The 23,831-nt window shown below is 39.0% G+C and overlaps 1 protein-coding gene and 1 non-coding gene across 3 annotated transcripts in view; one reads left to right on the top strand and one right to left on the bottom strand.

The window, feature by feature from the left end:
* The window catches only part of USP13 (ubiquitin specific peptidase 13), a 115,803-nt gene that overhangs the window by 77,072 nt on the left and 14,900 nt on the right, over nt 1-23,831 (bottom strand). The window contains exons 1-3 of one of the 2 annotated variants that reach the window (XM_039254334.1): nt 23,011-23,080; nt 16,136-16,261; nt 4,182-4,242 (exon numbers count right to left, since the gene is read on the bottom strand). In XM_039254334.1, the coding sequence (XP_039110265.1) occupies nt 4,182-4,242; nt 16,136-16,261; nt 23,011-23,013 (190 nt within the window). In that variant the 5' untranslated portion in view covers nt 23,014-23,080. Of the gene's footprint in view, nt 1-4,181; nt 4,243-16,135; nt 16,262-23,010; nt 23,081-23,831 lie in introns of those variants that run through there. The other variant, XM_039254333.1, reaches the window with a different exon arrangement.
* LOC120246703 lies at nt 19,782-19,960 on the top strand. Its single transcript, XR_005532109.1, has one exon. It is a non-coding gene; the product is annotated as a small nucleolar RNA SNORA81 (small nucleolar RNA).

The raw sequence follows: 23,831 nt of genomic DNA, 5'->3' as shown, positions 1-23,831 counted from the left end.
CCTGTAGTACACCTGTGAGTTCACTGTAGCACCCTAGGGTGCCTTGGAGCACAGTTTGGAAACTAAGTGTTAATGGTTCCCAACTGCCTACAGGGAAAAAAGTCTAAAAGCATGGTATATGTCTACACCATTGAGGAATATACAAGATATACAGAAATGTATGAACAGAAATACTGTTTGTCTCTGGGGAGAGTAACCAAGGAGCTAAGAGACAGAGAAGCAAGAATAACTTACGTTTCATTATAGAGCCCCTCATAACTTTTCAATTTTAAGTGATGTCCAAAAAACATTGTTCTAAAAATGTTTTTTAAATCCTAAATATAAAAAGTAAAAAATTTAAGTGGTTCGAAAATTAACAACAATTGTCACTGTTGATTATAAAAAATAAAAAAACACATCAGCAAAAGCTAGAGCTGTGGCAAGGATCCTTAACTGTGACTTCACCTGAATGGACATCAAAGTAATCAGGAAGACTGACTTGAATGTTGAAGGGCAAGATGGTGCTCAGGAGACATGGATAAGCCATTCAGCACCAGCTAATGGCCTCAGTTTCCCTTATAAAATCTGAAGTCATAAGTGAATGATTACAGTGTCACTGTTGAATCAGTGGAAAAGGAATCGATCACCAAGTCATGAAGTGACTGGAGGAAAAGAAGCTCTGAGAACGCGTAAGTCAGCTGCATCTATTTTATGAAGGGAAGAGGGACACCATGATGACATTTCAATAGCAATGAAAATGTGCTTTCCAGTCACAGAAACAAAGAGACTGTATAAGAGAGTTCTGAGATCTCTTCCTCTCCAAGAAGAGACAACCCCAACATCCCTCTTAGGTAAGGAGTCTATGGCACAGGCCACAAGCTGCCTCCCAGCTGCCACTCTACCCTGCTTCCTTTGTAACAGACTTTACTCAATGAAGCCAGCTAATAAATTTTATGTACTTTCCAGTCTCCTATACAGCACATGGTATGGCCACATGACCAAGTTCTGACCAGAGAGGTGTAAACTGAAGTGTTGCTTAGGGATCTGTTAGAAGGCTGACAAAAGTAAGCTGACTCCACTGGGAATATACTTTTGTTTTTGTTTTTGTTTTTGTTTTTGTTTTTGTTTTTGTCCTTTCCCTCTTCACCTATGCTTTCTGGGATGGGGAGGTAATGGCTGGAGTTCCAGCAGCTATTCTGGACCATGGAGAGACCATAACATTAGAATCACAGGCCAGGATGTGGGGGGGGAAGCAGAAATATGGGAAGAGTCTAGATCCTCATGAACCTGAGGACATCATATCAGCCTGGACTTGCTGCTTCCCAACATCCTCTACGTGAGAGAAGAATAAACATCTACTTTATTTAAAGTCACTAATATTATGGGGCGCCTGGGTGGCTTAGTCGGTTAAGCGTCCGACTTTCGCTTAGGTCATGATCTCGTGGTTCGTGGGTTCGAGCCCCGCGTCGGGCTCTGTGCTGACAGCCAGCTCAGAGCCTGGAGCCTGTTTCAGTCTGTGACTCCCTCTCTCTCTGACCCTCCCCTGCTCACGCTGTCTCTCTCTCTCTCCTAGAAATAAATAAAACATTAAAAAAAAAAAATAAAGTCACCAATATTTTAAGTTTTCTATTCCATATACCAGATTGAAGCCTAATGTGGTCCTTCACTGAAATTAATGCACAGGCCACATCAACCTGAAAACAGCTGTGATCAGTGTGACAAGAGAGAAGTCACTGGTATTGGGGGACACGGAGCATCATATCAAGGGAGCCATAAAGGTGGGCTTGCAAAACCAAATTCTTACTGGGATGAAGTAACTAATTTCATTTGTGAAGCATCTGAGTAAAAAACAATAGAGAGAAACAGGGCCTTGGGCAAGCCCCAAAGTAACAATGAAATTCAAATTAAAAAATTTTTTAAACCTGTACAGTCCAAATAGAATATTTTTCTGGACTATGAGTTTTAGGTACCTTCTGTGGTTTCCTAAGATATGGAATGTTGAGTAAACACAGACAGCAACCCGTAGAAATGGACCCGCTGAAATGAAATGGTAGGTTAGCATTCCCAGGAAGCAAGGGAAGAGGTCGACACAGTATGAAACACAAAATCTCAGTGCTTACTTTTGGCTTAATTCTTAAAATAGCTAAGGGACACCTGGTGGCTCAGGTGGTTAAGCATCCAACTTCAGCCTAGATCATGATCTCATTGTTCCCAAGTTCGAGCCCCACATCAAGCTCTGTGCTAACAGCTCGCTCTCTCTCTCAAAATAAATAAAACATTAAAAAATTTTTTAATTTCAAGTAGCTACTTTACCATATCCTCTACCACCAAAATGATCACTAGGGAAATCAAACTGGAAGGTCTTTCAGGCAAAAGACACAAAAGAGGTCAGCTAATGTCTTCATCAACCAAAGAAAATAATAAAAACAAAACAGTAATTAAAAATGTTTAATTATTTCCACCTCCAAGAATGCCATGCTGATGTCATTTAATTCAGAAGTCACATTATCTCTACTTGTAGAAGGAAGCCTGTAGCTAATAATCAAAGCATCAGAATGCATCCAATCATTTCAACTTTGGGCCCACTCTGAGCTGGTCTGGGTTTAGTTGGTTGATTTGGGTTGTGGTCCAAAGACCACAGAGAGGTGGGAAAGATTGGCCAGGCTGGAAAAGCCACCAGCAGATAAGCCTCATAAGGAAAACCACTATTGAACATCAGGACAGAAGACCTCAAACACAAGCCCAGTGTGGGCTCCTTCTCCAGGCTGGGAGGGCACTTGGTTCCATGACTGTCTCCAACGGATTTCCTTCCCAAACAATTAATGTGTCTCTTCATTATAACGGTAGCACATGTTTGTTACAGCAAAACTTTAAATACAGATAAGCAAAAAAAAGAAAATAAAAATCACCTGAATCCCACCACTGGAAAAGAGCTAATATTAACAATCTGGAATATATTTTGCCAGATTCTTCTGGACTCTCAGTTATATATGTATACATGTATGTATATGCGCACACATGCATATACCCACATGCATACATACATGTACACACATACGTACATACATGCATATGTGTGTGTATATCTTTTTTTGCCAAAATTAAATCATAACATGCAAACAATGTTTAAATTTCTTTCAAACAATAATCCTATGCATTGAGGGATAGAAACTTGCTTGGTCAAAAATGATCAAACCAGTTTTTCTCCTGGCAAAAGCATATCAGAAGCTTAACATGAAAAATGATCATGATTATAGGATATAGAAAGCAATGCTCATTTACATGAATAAAACTGTCTCTTCGAAATGAGGGAAAAGAAAACCACTGCTAGGCACACACCACAGTAGCCACTGTGGCAGGCAAGATCCCCTGACAGATGATAAAATTAGTGTGCACAACTTTGAAGAGAAACAAGATATTAGCATAGCCTCAAAGTATTACTCCCAAGCTATTTATTAATTACACTGAATCTTCACAGTGGAGACACGCAGCAGACACAACCTTAACAAGGGATCAATGTTAACAGCATCCATATGAAGACATCTCAGTGTCACATGCCTCCCAGTATCATGCACTGAGGCAGGCACATCACCTCTGTGGTGCTCGTGCCAAAAACTCAACACTTTAGACTTATGACGAAATGGACAAACCCAAATTGAGGAACATTCTACAAAAGTAACTGGCCAGTACCCTTCAAAATTGTCAGAGTTATTAAAGACAAAAAAAAAAAAAAAAGACTGGGGAACTATCAAAGATGAGACAGGATTAAGGAAGGATGACAATTAAATACAACATGGGATCCCCTCCCCCCCCAAAAAAAAGAGAAAAATAAAGAAAGGACATTAATGGGAAAAAATGGTGAAATCTGAATACAAAGTCTATAGTTAGACTAATATTAAAAAAAGAAAAAATGTCTCTACTCTCAGAACAGTGAAAAAAGAGAGCAGAGGCAGAATCACAATTACTCTACAGTCACTGTAAGTATAATTGCTTCAAACCACTAACCCCAACTAAGAGTATTAGAAGCATCCTTCGCCACTATGTAAACACAAAGTGGAGGCAGACCATCCCGAGTTAAATTGGTACATCTTATCCTTAAACTGTAGAACAATAAATAACCTAGTATTCCAAACCAGACATGCACATGCACATACATACACACACAGAAAATTTGGCACACTACTGATAACTATTTACATTACCTAAAAAAATCTTGGAATTCCTCCTTTTTGGTAAAGCTCCACCAGATGCCCCTCTTACCTTCTGAAAAGAAAACAAGAGATTGTTAAAATGCAGTGTGCAGAAGACACAATGGGGGGAGGGAATGAGGAGGGAACAGGTTCTCAGTTGTTAACGAAAGTCCAAGAGGAAATAACTCAATCTGACCAGAGATTCCAGGACAAACCAGAACTTGACCCAAGTCAGTGGAGGTAGGTGAAGGGCAAAGCTATTGTTCCACATGATTATTTTCATCAAATTATCAAGACCACTTCTGGAAAGGGATGTGGAACCGGGGATCAAGGTGAACTAGACATTTCAACTTTGAATCAGCACATGATCCCAAGAGGCTGGAGTCCACGCCCAACCATGGAGCGACTCTGGAGAGATGGTGGTGGATCCCGGAGGGAAGGCTCTTGCTCCCCTGCTACCCACTGGGTCCCTGTGCTTTGTCCTGGGCATGCACCAAAATTACTGTTGAAAGAGCCTCTGACATTCTGGTCTATTAAATCTCAATCTAACCTCCCTAAAAATATTGGGGCACCAACTAATGGTTAGTTGCCATGTTAAGCTTTGTGTATTTTCTACCTCTGGTGGAAGTACCTGACAGCAGTGAAATAAATGCCCATCAAGGGGTTAAGCAAAAGAAGCCATTCATTATCCTTCTGACAAAAGGGTTTTACTTTTACAAAAATTTTACTAACAGGATTATAAATTTTTTATTCAAATGGCCAGAACCACATTTCCACAGTTTGTTGTCTCAGTTATTAGAAAAGAGTACATTTCCAGCACACCATGGTGCAACGGTCAAAGCCTGGCATCTTTTCAAGTGGCTACATGTTACAGCAGCATCAAGGCCTTGCTGCTGCTTTAGTTTGTTCCCTTATCAGTCTTCAGGCTCCTTTGCCACATTTTATCATTTGGCATTGAAGGCTGACTCATCTTTGTGATTCTCACATTAAGTTTTACAGCTACTACCATAAGTTTATGGTTCACATCTTAAGCATGTGAATATGGTAGAACACGTTGGCTCAAAAACCTGTCCCTCCAACTACTCATGCCAAATTCACGTCACCTCTCTTAGAACCCCTCTCCTCCAGGGTCTCGGAGCCCCTGTTGCTCTCCCCACACCCCCACGTGCCTACATCAAAAAAGGGATGAAATACAACTTGTACCAAAGGCACATTGAGCAGTCACTTGCAATCTCTCTACAGAAGTTTCTGGCATGCTTTTAACTTTTCCAACCTGTCTCCTCCACTCCGGCAGGATGAGACAGGGAGAAAAGAAGAAGGACTACATGAAGACCTGCTAGAATATGAGGCTCTCCTTGTGAGAGTCACACCTTAGACTTGGATTAGATCCACTTCCTTATAAGAAAAACAAAAACAAAACTAAGTCTTCCTTCCCAAAACCATCATCTCTGGGCCTGCCTCAGTCTCCACTAGAAATTAACAGAGTCTGAAAAAAAAGGAACTCCTCAGTCAGCAAACATGACTGTGCCCAGGGCTCAGGCTTTAGGCTGGCACTGAAGCTGCAAAGTGAATGAAGACATGCTCCATCCCTTGATGCGCCCACCGGCACAGTAGGAGAACATATATACAGGGGCGCCTGGGTGGCTCAGTCGGTTAAGCATCCTACTTCAGCTCAGGTCATGATCTCGCAGTTTGAGGGTTCGAGCCCTGCATCGGGTTCTGTGCAGACAGCTCAGGGCCTGGAGCCTGTTTCAGATTCTGTGTCTCCCTCTCTCTCTGACCCTCTCCAGCTCATGCTCTGTCTCTCTCTGTTTCAAAAATAAATTTTAAAAAAGTATTATGGGGTGGCTCAGTTGGTTAAACATCTGACTTCAGCTCAGGTCATGATCTCACAGTTCGTGGGGTCGAGCCCCATGTCGGGCTCTGTGCTGACAGTTCAGCGCCTGGAGCCTGCTTCAGATTCTGTATCTCCCTCTTTCTCTGACCCTCCCCTGCTCATGCTGCCTCTCTCTCTCTCTCTCTCTCTCTCTCAGAAATAAATAAAAAAATAAAAAAAGATTTTAAAAACTATTAAAATTTTTTTTTTTTTACAAATAGTTTATTGTCAAATTAGTTTCTACATAACACTCAGTGCTCATCCCCAAAGTGCCCTCCTTATTAAAATTTTTTTTAATTTAAAAAAAAAGGAGAGCATATATACAAACAGCACTATAGATTCTGGTGAGTATTAAGAGAAGTGTGAAAAAGGGAGGATTATAAGGAGCAAATGACAATTCTTCTGGTGTGGAGGCTGTAGGGAGGGTTGGTCAGGTAAGAAGAGCAGCAGATCTGGCATTTAGCAGCTGCTCAGCAAATATTTATTCAATGGATAAATGGATGGATGATGGATAGATGGATGATGGATGAACAGATGAATGGATGATAGATGGCTGGCTGGATGGCTGGATGGGGGGTGGACAGGTAGATGAATGGATGGATTGGTAACTGGATGGATGGAAGAATGATAGATGGATGAAGGTATAAATGGGTGAATGGGTGGATGGATGGATGGATGGATGGGTGAGAGATCGATGAATGTATGAGTGGATGATGATGGATGGATGGATGGATGGATGGATGGATGGATGGATGATAGATAGACAGATGGATATGCCAACCACAAGGATACAACAGGTATAAGAGGAATGAGGCATCCCAGAGAGGAAAAACAGCATGTACAACGAAATCATAATGTATTCCAGGAAGGAGAAGTGGTTAGATATGTCTAGAGCACAAAGCTGATATAATAAAAGTAAGAGTCAGAAAGCATATAGGGACCAGATCATGGAAGGCCTTGTAATCAAATACAAAAGAATTTTGGACTTCATCTTGCAACAAAGGGAGATAGCAGAGATTTAAGCTTCAGAGTGCTACCAATACATGCATTTGAAAAGATCACTCTTGGTGTAGCATGCAGATGGAGTGGGATGGAAGGCAGCAAGTTTGAAGGAAAGGAGATTAGTCAGGAAGCTAACGCATTAGTCCTTTTAGGGGATAATGAGCCCTCAGACAAAAACAGCAGGGATGGAGAAGACAGGATGGACTTCAGAGCCATTTGGGAGGCCCAGATTACTAGACTTGGTCACCAACCAGCCATGGAATGAAAGCAGAATCCAAAATGTCTAGGTCTCTAGAATTCAAGACAAAGGACACTCTGAGAAAAAGGACTATTCATGGAGTGTGGACACACTGAGCCTGAAGTACCTATGAAGTGTTCAAGGAGGAAAAACCAACTCAGAGTCAGATGGTCAACCTCTGGCTCTGGAAAGCTACTGATTAGTAAGTCATGAGTTCAGAGACAGTGATTAAACAAGGAAATGGACAACACTAATGAGGAAGAGCAGTCTTCAGAGAAAGACAGTCCAAAGGCACCCTAGGAAGTTTGGATATTAGAGTTAATGAATGAAGAGCTGCTAGTGAAAGAAAGTCAGAAACGGCTGCCTAAAAAACAGCAGGAAGCCAGGAAAGAATGGGGCCAAAGAAAGCAGGAGAGAAGTTCCAAGAGGAAAACAAGTTCAAATACTTGTAAGGCCAAGTAAAATCAGGGCTGAAATATATCCACCACGTGATAAATGAGCGATCACTGCAGCCCTAGCAGTTTAGTGGATTAGCAGGAAGATCAACCGGATGACAAGGCTGAACTTCCAGGGAGGCATAGTAGAGATGATGAGAACAGGAAAGGTTTTAGGGACACTTTAAAGAATGGGATGACCAAATGAGGACACAAAGTATAGTTTGTGGTGTGTTCTTTTTGTTTGTTTGTTTCAAGTTTTTATATAAATTCTAGTTACTTAACATAGAGTATAATACTGGCTTCAGGAGTAGAATTTAGTGATTCACCACTTACATACAACACCCTGTGCTCATCACAAGGGCCCTCTTTAATATCCATCATCTATTTCCCCAATGCTCCACCCATCTCCCCTCTGATAACCATAAGTCTGTTCTCTATAATTAAGAGTCACTTATGGTTTGCCTCCCTCCCTCTTTTTTTTCACCTGTTTATTTCTTAAATTCTATAAATAAGTCAAATCATATGGTATTTGCCTTTCTCTGACTGACTTGTTTCACTTGGCATAATACTCTCTAGCTCTATCCACGTCCTTGCAAATGACAAGATTTCATTCTTTTCTTAATGTTTATTTATTTCTGAGAGAGAGAGAGGCTGTGCATGTGAGCAAGTGAGGCGTAGAGAGACAGGGATAAAGAGAATCTGAAGCAGTCTCTGCACTGCCAGCACAGAACCTTATGGGGGGCTCAAACTCACAAAGCATGAGATCATGACCTGAGCTGAAATCAGAGGCTTAAATGACTGAGCCAACCCAAGTGTCCCAAGATTTCATTCTTTTTGATGACTAATATTCCATATATATTTATGGAATATATACATATTTATGGAATGTATACATATGTGCACACCACATCTTCTTTATTCATTCAGCAGTCTTTGGATATTTGAGCTCTTTTCATAGTTTGGCTTCATTGATAATGCTGCTATAAACATTGGGGTGCATGTGTATCTTCAAACCAGCATTTTTGTACCCTTTGGATAAAGACTTAGCAGCACAATTGCTAGATGGCAGAGTAGTTCTATTTTTAATTCCTTGAGGAAACTCCACACTGTTTTCCAGAGTGGCCACACCAATTTGCATTCCCACCAACAGTGTAAGAGGGTTCCCCTTTCTTCACATGCTGGCCACCATGTGCAGTTTCTTGTGTTGTTAATGTTAGCCATTCCAACAGGTATGAGGCGGTATCTCATCATGGTTTTGATCTGTATTTCCCTGATGATGAGTGATGTTGAGCATCTTTTCATTTGTCTGTTGGCCACTTGGATGTCTTCTTTGGAAAAATGTCTATTTGTGTCTTCTGCCCATTTCTTAACTGGATTATTTGGGGGCGGGGGGGTTGGGTGTTGAGTTTGACAAGTTCTTCATAGATTTTGGATATTAACCTTTTATCAGAGATGTTATTTGCAAATATCTTCTCCAGTTCCACAGATTGCCTTTTGGTTTTGTTGACTTCCTTTGCTGTGCAGAAGCATTTTATACTGATGAGGTCCCAATAGTTCACGTTTGCTTTTGTTCCCTTGCCTCCAGACATGTCAAGTAAGAAGTTGCTGTGGCTAACGTCAAAGAGGTTACTGCCTGTGTTCTCCTCTAGGATTTTGATGATTTCCTATCTCACATGTAGGTCTTTCATCCATTTTGAATCTGTTTTTGTGAATGCTGTTAAGTGGTACTGTTTCATTCTTCTGCATGTTGCTGTCCAGTTTTTCCCACACCATTTGTTGAAGAGACTGTCTTATTCTTTCCTATTTTATCAAAGATTAGTTGACCATATAGTTGAGTCTATTTCTGGGTTTTCTATGCTGTTCCATTGACCTATGTGTCTGGTTTTGCACCTGTACCATACTGTCTTGATCACTACAGCTTTGAAATGTAGCTTAAAGTCCAGAATTGTGATGCCTCTAACTCTGCTTTCCTTTTTCAAAATTGCTTTGGCTATTCAGGTATTTTGTGATTCCATACACATTTTAGGATTGTTTGTTCTAGCTCTGTGACAAATGCTGGTAGTACTCTGATAGGGGTTGCATTAAATGCATAGATTGCTTTGAGTAGTATAGACATTTTAACAATATTTGTTCTTACAATTCATGAGCATGGAATGTTTTTCAATTTCTTTGTGTCATCTTTAGTTTCTTTCATAAGTGCTGTATAATTTTCTGCATACAGATCTTTTACCTCCTTGGTTAGGTCTATTCCTAGGTATTTTATGGTTTTTGGTGCAATTATAAATGAAATTGATTCCTTAATTCCTCTTTCTGCTGCTTCACTGTTGGTATATAGAAACTCAACATATTTCTGTACACTGATTTTGTATCCTGTGACTTTGTTGAATTCGTGTATCAGTTCTAGCAATTTTTTGGTGGTCTTTCAGGTTTTCTACATAGGGTGTCATGTTGTCTGCTAATAGTGAAAGTTTCACTTCTTCCTTGCTGATTTGGATGTCTTTTTTTTCTTTTTGTTGTCTGATTCCTGAGGCTAGAACTTTCAGTACTATGTTAAATAACAATAATGAGAGTGTTGTTCCCGACCATAGAGGAAAGCTTTCAGCTTTTCCCCACTGAGGATGATATTAGCTGTGCGTCTTTCATATATGGCCTTTATGATGTTGAGGTATGTTTCCTCTATCCCTACTTTGTTAAGGGTTTTTATCAAGAATGGATGGTGTATTTTGTCAAATGCTTTTTCTGCATCTATTGTGAGGATCATGTGGTTCTTATCCTTTCTCTTATTAATGTGGTGTATCACGTTGATTGATTTGTAAATATTGAACCACCCCTGCAGCCCAGGAATAAATTCTACTTGATCATGGTGAATAATTCTTTTAATGAACTGTTGAATTCAATTTGCTAGTACCTTGTTAAGAATTTTTACATCCATGTTCATCAGGGATATTGGCCTGCAATTCTTTTTAATGGGATCTTTGTCTCATTTTGGAATCAAAGTAATGCTGGTCTCACAGAATGAGTTTGGAAGTGTTCCTTCCATTTCTAATTTTTGGGAACAGTTTAAGAAGAATAGTTGTCAACTCTTTTTTAAATGTTTGATAGAATTCCCCTGGGAAACCACCTGGCCTGGACTTTTATTTGTTGGGAGATTTTTGATTACTGATTCCATTTATTTGCTGGTTATCAGTCTGTTCAAATTTCCTACTTCAGGTGGTTTAAAACGTTTCTAAGAATTTATCCATTTCTTCCAGATTGCACAATTTTTTGGCATACAATTTTGCATTACATTCTCTTATGTTTATATTTCTATGGTGTTGATTGCAATCTCTCCTCTTTCATTCATGATTTATTTGGGTCCTTTCTCTTTTCTTTTTTAAAAGTCTGGCTACACGTTTATCAATTTTATTAATTATTTCAAGAAACCAGCTCTTAGTTTCATTGATCTGTTCTACTGGATTTTCTGTTTGTTTGTTTTCACATCATTTATTTCTGCTCTAATCTTTATTATTTCCCTTCTTCTGCTGGGTTTAGGTTTTATTTGCTATTCCTTTCCTAGCTCCTTTAGATGTAAGGTCAGGTTGTATACTGAGACTTTTCTGGTTACTTGAGGCAGGCCTGTATTGCTATAGAATTCCTTCTTATTACTGCTTTTGCTGCATCCCAAAGGTTTTAGAGGGTTGTGTTTCCATTTGCATTTGCTTCCATGTATTTTTTTATTTCTTCTTTAATATGCTGATCAACTCATTCATTCTTTAGTAGGATGTTCTTTAACCTCCAATTATTTGTAGTCTTTCTAATTTTTTTCTTGTGATTGACTTCAAGTGTCCTAGTGTTGTGGTCTGAAAATATGCATAGTATAATCTTGATCTTTTTGTACTTGTTGAGGGCTGATGTGTGACCTAGCATGTGATCTATTCTGGATAATGTTTCATGTGCACTCAAAAAAAAAATATGTATTCTGCTGAGTTACGATGAAATGTTTTGAATGTATCTGTTAATCCATCTGGTCCAAATGTCATTCAAAGCCATTGTTTCCTTGTTGATTTTCTGGTTAGATGATCTGTCCATTGCTGCATGTGGGGTATTAAAGTTGCCTACTCTTATACTGTTATCACTGAGTTTCCTTATGTTTGTTATTAATTGATTTATATATCTGGGTTCTTTCACATTGGAGGCATAAACATTTTCAATTGTTAGATCTTATTGGAGAGACCTTTTTATTATGATATAGTGCCCTTCTTCATCTCTTGTTACAGTCTTTGATTTAAAATCTAGTTTGTCTGATATAACTATGACTAATCTGGCTTTCTCTTGAGGTCCATTAGCATGATAAATGGTTCTCCATCCCCTCACTTTCAATCTGCAGGTGTCTTTAGATCTAAAATGAGTCTCTTGCAGGCAGCATGTAGATGGGTCTCATTTTTTTATCCATTCTGACATCCTATGTCTTTTGATTGGAACATTTAGTCCATTTACATTCAGAGTGACTACAGTTAGATGTTAATTTAGTGCCATTGTTATTACCTGTGAAGTTGGTGTTCCTGGAGATTTTCTCTGTTCCTTTCCAGTGTTTATTGCTCTTGGTATTTCTTTCCCACTCAAAGAGTCCTCTTTAACATTTCTTACAGGGCTGGTTTAGTGGTCACAAACTCCTTTAGCTTTTACCTAAGAGTGATGTGTGGTTTTTGTTGTTGTTGTTGTTGTTGTTGTTGTTGTTGTTTTAAGGTGGGAGGAAAAAGCCAGAAGAGGGAGACATTGAAGAAAGGGAGTTAAGGAAGGAGTGAGTTTCCGAGGAGGAGGAAACAGCTGTGAGGACAAAGAGGACATAGCTTTTTGCTGGGATGGAGGAACCAGATGCAATGAGTTCCCAGGAAGCAAGGCAGGAGTTCAGGAAGTTCCTGTCCAAGGTCCCTGTTTTCTCGGTAAAGTACCAGTCAAATTGTTTTCTAAGGATGATGAGAGAGGACGTCATAGCACCTTGAGGACTGCATCCAGAGTCTAGAGTGGGAGAAGGTACAGGCCAAATTTGTTGAGCAGTGAGGAGACCCAGCAGAAGGGGAAAGACCAAGAGTCTGACATGGCCCCAGATCACGGTCATACAGAATTGTTCACAGCATGCACACAGAAGCCATGATGATGCTGATTGCATGACTGGCTGGAGCTCCGGCGACAGTTAGGTAAGACAAGGGGCAGAGAATCTTTGAGGGCATTGGTGGTAAGATAATGTTTCATGTCATGAGAAGCAGTCTCAACAAACAGAAGGAGTGGCCGCCTGGACACGTCATGGGCCTGGAAACCTCAAGGAGGGAGAACAACAGAATGAAATCAGAATAAATGAGTGACTGACTAAACTGAGAAAGGGTTGTGGTCAGAGAGTGAAATATTTAATTGAAGACTTCAGAGGCAGAACTACCCAAGTGAAATTACCAGAATTCTGCAATTCTGCCACAAGCTTAGTGAGCAAATTATTTCAAGTTTCTGGGCCTCAGTTTCATTCCCCATCCCGCCTCAGTTTCCTAAAATTTCATCGTTTTATACTAAGACATCTGTCCGGGACAAAGCAGACCTCATAAGAATTGCTATGTCCCACATAACAGGAGCAGTGAATGTAAATCATGTAATATCAGGCCAACATTAGATTATTTTGAAACTAATCATTGAGTTGATGGCTTATCTGACCTCCTGGCCTTTCTTCCTCCTCTTCCTCCTACTCTGCCCACTGTCCAATTTTGGGATCTCTCCTTTGTCTGGAACTTAAACAGAGAACATATTAGGTAGCCTAGCATGAATGATTAGATGAACTTCAAATCAGCATTGACTCTTTAGAAATTCCAACAGTCTACAAGCTATTAGGACTGAATTGAAAGCTGAATAGTGTCACTAAGTATAAAAATCAACATTTGAGGGGCACCTGGGTGGCTCAGTCGGTTATGCATCCAACTTCAGCTCAGGTCATGATCTCGCAGTCCATGGGTTCGAGCCCCGCGTCTGGCTCTGTGCTGACTGCCCGCTCAGTCAGCCTGTTTCAGATTCTGTGTCTCCCTCTCTCTCTGACCCTCCCCTGCTCATGCTGTCTCTCTCTCTCTCTCTCTCTCTTAGAAATAAATTTTAAAAAATTTTAAATCAATGTTTGAAAATTAATAACATCCCCAAACATCATCAATAACCAATTAAAATATATTAAGAAGTAAAAATAGTTACAAAAATTACAGAGTATTTAAGAAAATCTTACAAAACACAAGCTCTTTTACTAAAATACAAAATATGATTGAAGGAGACAAAGAGAACTGAATAAATAGAGAGTTATGTCTTTTTGAATACTCATTCAATAAATATTTATGAAGTATCTACTATGTGTTGGGGCTGCTAAGTGCTGAGGACACAGAACTGAAGAAAACAGACAAAAGCCTCTCCTCGTGAAGCTTAACCAATGCTATAGATTATAATCTACAAATTCAATGTGATCCTGATCAAAATCTCAACAGGATGTTTTAAACTAGATGAACTGATTCTAAAATCTATATAGAAAAATAAATTTCTAAGCCCAAGAAAGTTCTGGAAAAAGTGCCTGCACTACCAGATATCAAGGCTGGCCACACCAATACAGATTCAGAAAAATAAGATCAACAGAAAAGAACCAGGAACCCCAAAGCAGACCCAACTATGAATGGCAAGTTAAAATACACAAAAAGAAAGGACAGATATCATATGTTTTCATTCAGAAGTGGAACTTGAGAAACTTAACAGAAGACCATGGGGAAAGGGAAGGGGGAAAAATAGTTACGAACAGAGAGGGAGGGAGGCAAACCATAAGAGACTCTTAAATACAGAGAACAAACTGAAGGTGGATGTGGGGGTGGTGGAGAGGGGGAAATGGGTGATGGGCATTGAGGAGGGCACTTGTAGGGATGAGCACTGGGTGTTTTATGTAAGCAATGAGCCACGGAAATATACCCCAAAAACCAAGAGCACACTGTATACACTGTATGTTAGCCAATTTGACAATAAATTATAATTAAAAAATAAATAAATAAAATAGTTTAAAATGAAAAAAATAAAATAAAATATACAAAAAGATGATACTATAAATCATTTAGAAAGATTGCCCTACGCTTATAATAGCAGGACAACTGATTTTCCGTATGGAAAATAAAAAACAGATTCCCATACTTCACACAAATACAATAAACTACAGATGGATTAAAATCCGAAAATGCTAAAACACACATATACTCATGCAACACACATGCACTTCAAAAAAAAGTATTAAAAGAAATATCATTATGACATTGAGTTGGGAAATAATTTTGTAGATAAGATACACATGGCACAATTCATAAGAAAAAAGGTTAATAAACCTAACATTGAATTCAAAACTTCTGTGTAAAAGAATTCATAAATGAAGCAAAAAGATGAGCCATAGGCCATAAGAAATTTGGCCACTTTGTAGCCATTAGATTGGCAAAAATCAAGTCTGACCAAATGTTGATGAGGGTGTGGGAAAACAGGAACTGCTAATCAATGCAGACAGGAGAAGAAATTGGTTGCAACCACTCCGGGGAAAGATTTGGCAATACCTAGCAAAAATGAAAATAAGTACATCCACAAGCAGCATTACCACTTTGAGATATACTTATTTCCAAAATAAATATGACACATGTACCCCCAGGATAAGTGTATAAAAATATTAATTGTTGCATTATTTGTAGGAGCAAAAAAATGGAAACAATCTAAATGTTAATCAGTAGAACAAGAGAATAATAAATGACAAGGTACTCATAAGAGGAAATAATAAATAATAAAATGAATTAAGTACATTCAGATTCATTGCAGCATGAATAGATCTGAAAGCAATGTGAAAAAGTAAAGCTCTATAAAGAATTATAAGTAACAGTACGAGAGTATGTATCTACATCTTTAAAACACAAAGTCATTCTACATATTGTTCATGACTATCCATACGTAGATATACAGGAATGAGAACAAATTTGCAGCCATGGTTACTACCAGCGAGGGAAACAAAAGGGACTTGAACTTTCAGGAAAGCTCTTTCTCTCGCTCAAAAAAAAAAAAAAAAAAAAAAAAATCTGAAGCAAAAATATCCAAATATTTTTTATTTGTGATTTTTGCATTTCTGGGATTATTTTGTGTACTTGTCTGTGGTTTTTTGCTTAATTTTGTTTTTCACTCAGTTGACCCATGTCTTGTTAACACCAATCAGAAATTTAGAGGAAGAGAAAATTAAACTGGGTAAGGTAGGGTTTGGGGAAATCTATGAATTTCTGCAAAGGGTCCCATTTTTGTTTCCCATCCTCAAAAGGAATCAGAAGTCATGTGGGCACAATAAGCTCTCCACGTGATAAACCACACTACGACAACATCACAGGGCCAGTTCTCCAAACGTGCAGCTCACCTCTCGCACATGTCTTTTCAGGTGCATGTACACACTCTGTCCAGTTTTTCGAAAATGCCTTTCAACGTGTTCCCTTCCAAAGGCCAAAAATGTATTCATGCATACATAGAGTCCACCTTCAGAATTCTAGAAGAAAGAGACAGGTCACAACATTAGCCAAGGATAACTCGCCAAGTCATTTAGGCAAGAAAAAGGGAAGGGAAGGAGGGCAAATGATGAAGACAAAGCCCAGCAAAAGGCCACCTGGCCATCGCAGTCACCTGAAATGACCCTCCGAGGCTCCACAGCCACCCACAGCAGCAGCGTCTGCCCCAACCCTGGATTCCAGGTGCTTGGGACAGCTGCTCACAATCCCCCAGTTGAGCAAGAGCCTCAGAAGGCCCAGACATGCTTGTCTGACTGTCCAAACTGGGGTATGAAACAATAAGGGAAGGAAGGAGCTTAGCCAGTGATCCAACTACCACCACTGCAATCCTTTCTCATCATTCTCCCTCCCTGATAAGTGCAAGTCTCCAGGAACATAAAGTTTTATATTCTTTTAGCAAGACAGGGTTCTTTGATTCAAAAATATTCTTCTCTTCCTTCAGTGACATATCTGATGGTACTCATTAATAAATTAGGGTAATGTAATAAATCAATAACTCAATGAGTAGATAATAAAGAATGGAGCGCTGTAATAATCCTAGCTACATATTTTTGCAGAGCTGATAAGTGCCAGGTGCTTTTCATGTATTATTTCTAATCCTAACAATACTGCAAGCTGCTTATTATTATTTCCATTTTACAGTTTAAAAAAAGAATTAAGGGGCATCTGGGTGGCTCAGTCGGTTAAGCATCCGACTTTGCCTGAGGTCATGATCTCATGGTTTGTGAGTTCAAGTCCCACATCAGGCTCTGTGCTGACAGCTCAGAGCCTGGAGCCTGTTTCAGATGCTGTGTCTCCCTCTCTCTCTCTGCCCCTCCCCTGCTAATGCTCTGTCTCTCTCTCAAAAATAAACATTAAAATTTTTTTTTAATATCTAAATATTTTTTAAATGTTTTTAATTAAGGATCAGTCACTTGCCCAAGTTCACACAGCATGGAAGTGTCAGTTAAGTTGCCTCTATATCTCTTTGTATCCTTCTATGCCACATTTCAAATATTATTTAATTATAGACACACCGCCACAATGAACAGTCAAGGATATTGTTCATATTGTAGATACCTGACTTTCCATGCCAATTTTATCTCTCCTTTTTCTCTCACTTTGCTAAACATGCTTCTCTATAAATTTTGCTTATAAAATTAACCATCTTTTCCTCAATGAAAGTGGATTCTTATTAAGCTCTTATTGATCTAATCTTGCCAAGTAATTTTAAAAAACAATTTTTTTAAAAATCTGTCAGAACTGATAGTAAGCACTTATCAAAATTCCTTACATTTTAGTAGAGCACAAATTCAACATCAAAACAGGCATTGATGTTCATTACAAATATATGAAAAATAATTTTTAAGTTCCAGTAACTCACGGTTATTTTTCTTATTTCTAATAAAATTCCCCAACACTGTATCTCCAGCTTGTAAGCCAGACATAAAGGAGTCTTATCACAATGAGGATATTATAACAGCATCAGTTCAAACATGTGCCTATTATTGTAGCAAATACATCGCATAAGGCAAGAAAAGGAAAAAAGCCTAAAGATCACAAAGAAAGAAGTAAATTGGTCTCAATTTGCTGATGACATCATAGTCTACATGGAAAATCCTTAAAAACCTACAAACTGCTAACTAGTAAAACTAATAAGTGAATTTAGCCAGGTCATAGAATGCAGATTTATAGGCAAAAATCAATTTCAATTTTACACTCTGGCAACAAACACTTGCAAATGAAATTTTTAAAATTTGACTACAAAATAGCATCCAGAACACTCAGAATTATTTAGCTTGTGCTTCCGGATAATGTTTTCCCTTTGAAAGAGATCATTTGAATAAAACTAGAAAAGTTACATTCACTTGATCATCAGATTAAATACTTTCAAAAAATTTTTTTAAAAACTAGGTGTTTTATGGGGCACCTGGGTGGCTCAGTTGGTTAAGCATCTGACTTCAGCTCAGGTCATGATCTCACGGTTTGTGGGTTCGAGCCCCCCACGTCGGGCTCTGTGCTGACAGCTCAGAGCCTGGAGCCTGCTTCAGATTCCGTGTCTCCCTCTTTCGCTGCCCCTTCCCCACTCCTGCTCTGTCTATCTCACAAATAAACATTTTTTTAAATTTTAAAAAATAAAAATAGGTGTTTTTTTCATAGTCGCAACCCTTAAAAAAACTTGTATCATTATAATGGCCAGTTATTCATTAAGCCCATTAAATTGAGCACCACGTATTGTAATTTAAAAAAATAATAACACCTCCATTCTCTTCCAATAAAATGGAACCCAATCAAAAAGAATTCAAACTAGGAGATATACCAGGGAAAATATGAGATTTGTAACGAGAATTCTGAACTACCACTAATTAGCTCTGTGGCCTAAGGCCGGTTGTCATTCAGTCTCTGAGCTTCAGGATTCTCCTTTATAAGCAAGGCTGCAGCAATAATTCCCACCTTACAGGGTTTCATCAAGTTCAAAGAGGATGAGATGCATTCTGTACAATAAAGCATTCATAGCAATTACTTACTATGAGCTACAGAGCTGTCTGCTACATATATCTCCTACTAGCTCAATCATTTTATAATTGGGGGAAACAAAGAAGGAAACAGTGAGTCTGTCAGCCACACAGGTTGGGGGCAACAAATATTAATGTATCAGAAAAACATGTTAAGCAACAAGCAGGAGAACTAAGAAACCAGCAAGCAAAAGAAGAAAAACATTCAAGTGCTGCATTTTTCTGGAGAAAAATATACGATAGCTATATAATGCAAGAGTTTATAAAGTAATCTCTAAAATAATCACAAGGTCTTTGCTAATTTCATTGCCAAGACTTCTTGACTTCTTAGGAAATTTGATAAAAATTTAATATAGCCCAAACATTCATTCTCAGTTTCTGGAGTCACTTGATATTGTCACAAAGTCGATAATCAGAGAGGAAAACGGTTCAGCACTCACAGGCAAATGGCCCCACACAGGAAAGGATTCTATTACGGACATCCATGGGTCTCCTCCATGTGACACACGCTGGCCTCTGCAGCAGTATATGCCCCTCCACTCGGGGCTCGGAGATGGAGGCGCTGCCCACAGGATTTGCCAGCAGAACTAAACCTTCAGGACACAGTGAGACACAAATTCCCTTAAAAGCCACCTCACCTTTTAAAAAACAAACACACACCTCAGTCTAACGGTTTATGTCTTCTTCTCTCCTGCCTTATTAATGTCTAAACAGTGGTCCTATAAGACACTTTCTTCCACATGCAAAGTACTCTATGCCATGTGCTCTGAACAGCTTCCTTCATTAACGATGGCAAGTGAATGCTGACAAGTCTCTCTCTCCCAAAGCACAGAGAACAGTTTTATAGCCTCGGATCAGAGCTGAGCTAACGGAGTCTTAGTTTTCAAATCCTCAAACTCATGCTCTCATTAACCAGCCACACCCCCCACTAAGATTACTGTCCCAGAAAATACCAGAAAGCACTTGCCTTCCTGTGGCCAAAAGTGCAGCCATGAAATCGGGCAGGACCTTCTTTCGTTTAAGCACTGTGTCAAAACTGCAGACACCATGATCACATCTTGGTTTTTGTAATAATGTTAGCAGAGTACACGCAAGAAGAAAAGGAACTGCACTAGACTGTAAAACCTGGGTGGGCCTCTCTCTTAATGTCTAGTGCCCTTTGTCTTAAGATTTGATGCAATATACCTTTAGAAAAAAAATTTTTTTTAATGTGTAAAGAAAGAAATCATGCAGGTTAGAAAACTACCAAGGGACACTGAAATACAATTCAAAGAATAAGAGGGCAGAATACCAAATAATACTTTCCTCAAGTTATGGTGTTAGACTGCTTTATTAAAACAGATTACAAATGACTTTCAGATATGTTGCACTAATTTTTTAAATAAATGATAGCATATGAAGAGAGATTCCAAAAATACATTCATTCTATGGTAACTGCTCAATATCTGTCAAACCACAAGAAACATAAAAATAAGGGGAAATCACTAATAAAAGTTATTGGGGCAGTTAGGTATCAGTATACAATAAAATACAAAATAAGATCCACATCTTACACCAAACACTGTATGTAATAAGGTTCAGAGAGCTCCAAGAGATAAGCATTTTAAAAAACTAGGCAAGATCAGAACAGGATATTTTATCCTACTTATGAAGGGAAAAATAATTTCTGGCTGAGAAGATATAGGATAGAAAGATGGTGTCACTAAGTATAAAAATGTAAACACTAAAGAACAAGTTTTACACAACAAAATATAATAAAACAAATAGAAAACCAATCATCACAGAATGAGGAAAGATGTAAAGTATTATGAAGATAAGTTTATATCCAAGCTATGTAAAAATTGATTAAAATGTCAACATTCAGGTAATTTCTTCTTTTAAGATTGTTTAGTTTTAACTGTGAGAAAACATTCAAATCAAATCATCACATTGTCACTACCTTCTGAAGTAACAAGTATGTTAAAACAATCTCAGGGCAAGCATATGCCTACTAAACTAGCAAAAGGTTTAAAAATTACGAAGCCTAAAGCCACAGAGAAAACCTGTATATGGAGTCTCACAGTCTAAATCAGTTTCATTTTTCTTGACAGCAATCCAACTGTGACCCTTTAACATAGTACTTCTCCTTTGGGTACAGACTTCAGGAAACCCAAAGAAAAAGAAAACTAATTTGCACAAAATATTCATAGATACACTATTTAAAATAGGAAAAAGAGCTTCTGAACATAGGAACTAAAATATGTGGCATATAAACACAACAAAATGCTATGTTATTTAAAATGACATATTATGAATTATATGTAATGTTCATAGAACATAAGTGTAGAACTGTATATAATATGCACAGAAAAATAATGTTCATGAAAAAATACATGCTGATGACAGGGAGGAAAGAGAAGAGAAGGGAAGTCTGTTCACTGACCAAGACCCAAAAGGAAACTGGAATGTGATCAATGTCTTATATTTAAGTTCTTGACCTTGGGGCTCACAGCCTTACTTCATGTTACCTTTGTGCTTGATCTAAAGAGGTGTTTGTCCAACAACTGTCATGAAGGACTAGGTTGTTTTCTGTTGTGTTTCATTTTGTTTCTGTTCATTAAGGAAAGATATGTGATCCTACTGCATGTGACTAGTCCCTGGCTCCAGCCAGATATGAACTTACTCCCAAGTGTTAAGTCCCACAAAACCCGAATGGGTCGATATGCTGTTCAGACAAACTACCCCACTGCTCACACAGTTGGATGTGGCTACAATGGTCAAGGTGCTATAGAAATTTCTAAATCCTTACTCTCAATGTTTGTACTTATCTCTTGGCATCAGTCGGCTGACCTCACTTGAGTAGCATTGGTCTAGAGCTAGTGGCTGCCATGTTCACACCCCATACTTAGAACTGGGTAGTTCCAAGAATGTCTCATGGTGAAGAAAGCATGACTTCAAGGACCTTTGGAAACCCCAAGCCTTCAGAGCAGCCCACATCAAAACTAGCTACACACAACGATGCCTTCATGACCGTATAAGCTCCTCAGATTCCACGCCTATCCACTCATCCACCTGCCAGCCTGTGCCCATGACCACATTTCCTGACACCTCACCCAGTGCTGCCAGTCCTTACTCTCAAATCCACTTTTATTGCAGGACTGTTAGCATCTCACTCACTGAAATCTACAGCTGTGAAAAACCCATGTCTCCTTCATTTGAGGCCACTACGTTCAGATACTAAATCACATGTTCACTCCTTAAGGGCAGGGAAATCATGTCACATTCATTACTAAACTCCAACAACAGTACTTTCTGGTGCAGAGCAGAACTGAACAAACATATGGAATGCGTGGCAAAGTTTGTGTAGTTACTCTTCATTCAGCTACATAGTTTAGTCTCTCTCTCTCAGACTGAGCCTCAGTGCCCTTCCAACCTGGATTTAAAACACTTCAGAGCACAGGCCCCATCTCAAGTCACTAAACAATGAGGATCACCAAAAGAAAACTAATAGTCATGCATAGAAAAACAGCCTCAGGCATCTGCAGGAACACCAGCTTTTCAGGTTTGTTCAGTTAAAGTCAAGCTCTTAGCAGCTTGGACACTTGAACCCCAATACCCCAGCTCTCCTATTTTCTGTAACCAAGCCAGCCTCACTGGCTCTTCAGGACTGTGACCGCCACGTCCACACACTATCCCACCCTGGACCCTATCTGGCTCCTGCTTCCAGAAGCCACCTAGCCCAGAATGACCAATATGTGCTTCTCTGCATGATTTTTACTAAATAAGAATCCAATTAGCATTTTTGTGATGCACTAAACAGAAATGTGACCAACGTGTAAGATTTGATTTAGAAACCTGAATTTACAAGGAAGTCAAGATATACCACTCAGGGCTTTTCTGAAGCTCTATAATGATCCCCTGACAATTCTCCCACCTCACAATCAAACCAAGAGAGAGGAGCAACATTAGAAGCCCATACATTGCTTAATCCCATGCTTCAAAGCATGTCAATATAAATATGACATACACATAGCTGTTCATTTATTACTTTACATTGTATTATCCTACATATTATTCACAAGTAACATTAAGGACAAAGTCACCTTTTTTTATACTGCTGCTGTTTAAAAGAATATTAAAACTGAGGTGAATATAAAGGTCAAGGTTACATGTTTTCAGAATAGCAAGTGGACATTCATTTTAAATAAAAATACACCACATTGTCAATCAGTAGGTGTTCAGAGAACTTTGTTTACCATGGTGTGTTCTTGGAGACTTGGAGATCAGCCTCCGCTGGAAGACAGGAAGGGAGCGTGAGCCTGTGTGAGCAGTGCACTCAGGAAACAGAGTCGCTGCGTAACACTTGTTTTTATAACCACTGAACAGTGTGGAAAACAAGCGGTCATTGCCGCAAAGAGAAACATGATGTAGGTAGATGGAGTCACAACAAATCCGCATCCAGGACAAATTACATACTAACACTCGGGAAGACTGTGACTCACACACGCATGTGAAAGGCAGATGAAAAGGACAAGAACCTAGTATTTTCTAGAACACTGATTTTTTTAAAAGCAAAGAAAAAGAAATTAACTGACAAGTCGTTTCTAACAGTAAAAGGAAATAACCTGAATGCCCAAGTATATGGTACATTCATGAAACGTAACACTCCTCAGTCATTTAAAATTGATTTGTAATGAGTAATTCCTGATAGGAAATGCTGTACATGGTATTTCTGAGTGAAAGAAGTAGGTAACAAACCTGTGTGACGTTACAATATACACAACATGCATGCATTGCAGGGCATGTGATGTTAGTTCAGCAGGAAGAGATAACATGGGATTGCTTTCCTCATATTGCTTTTGGCATTTTCTCATTTTTCTTCAAAAAATTGATTCCTTTTTTTTTTTTTTCGGGCGCCTGGGTGGTTCATTGGTTAAGTGTCTGACTCTTGATTTAAGCTCAGGTCATGATCTCACAGTTTGTGAGATCGAGCCCCATGTCAGGCTCCACACTCTGCTTGAGATTCTCTCCCTCCTCTCCCCCTGCCCCTCCCCTGCACATGCTCTCTCTCAATCTC

Source organism: Hyaena hyaena, unplaced genomic scaffold (assembly GCF_003009895.1).
Source record: "Hyaena hyaena isolate Hyena2069 unplaced genomic scaffold, ASM300989v1 scaffold_477, whole genome shotgun sequence".
Classification (NCBI taxonomy): domain Eukaryota; kingdom Metazoa; phylum Chordata; class Mammalia; order Carnivora; family Hyaenidae; genus Hyaena; species Hyaena hyaena.
The sequence above is the reverse complement of the archived record's forward strand: the minus strand, read 5'-3'. Positions and strand labels throughout refer to the sequence as shown.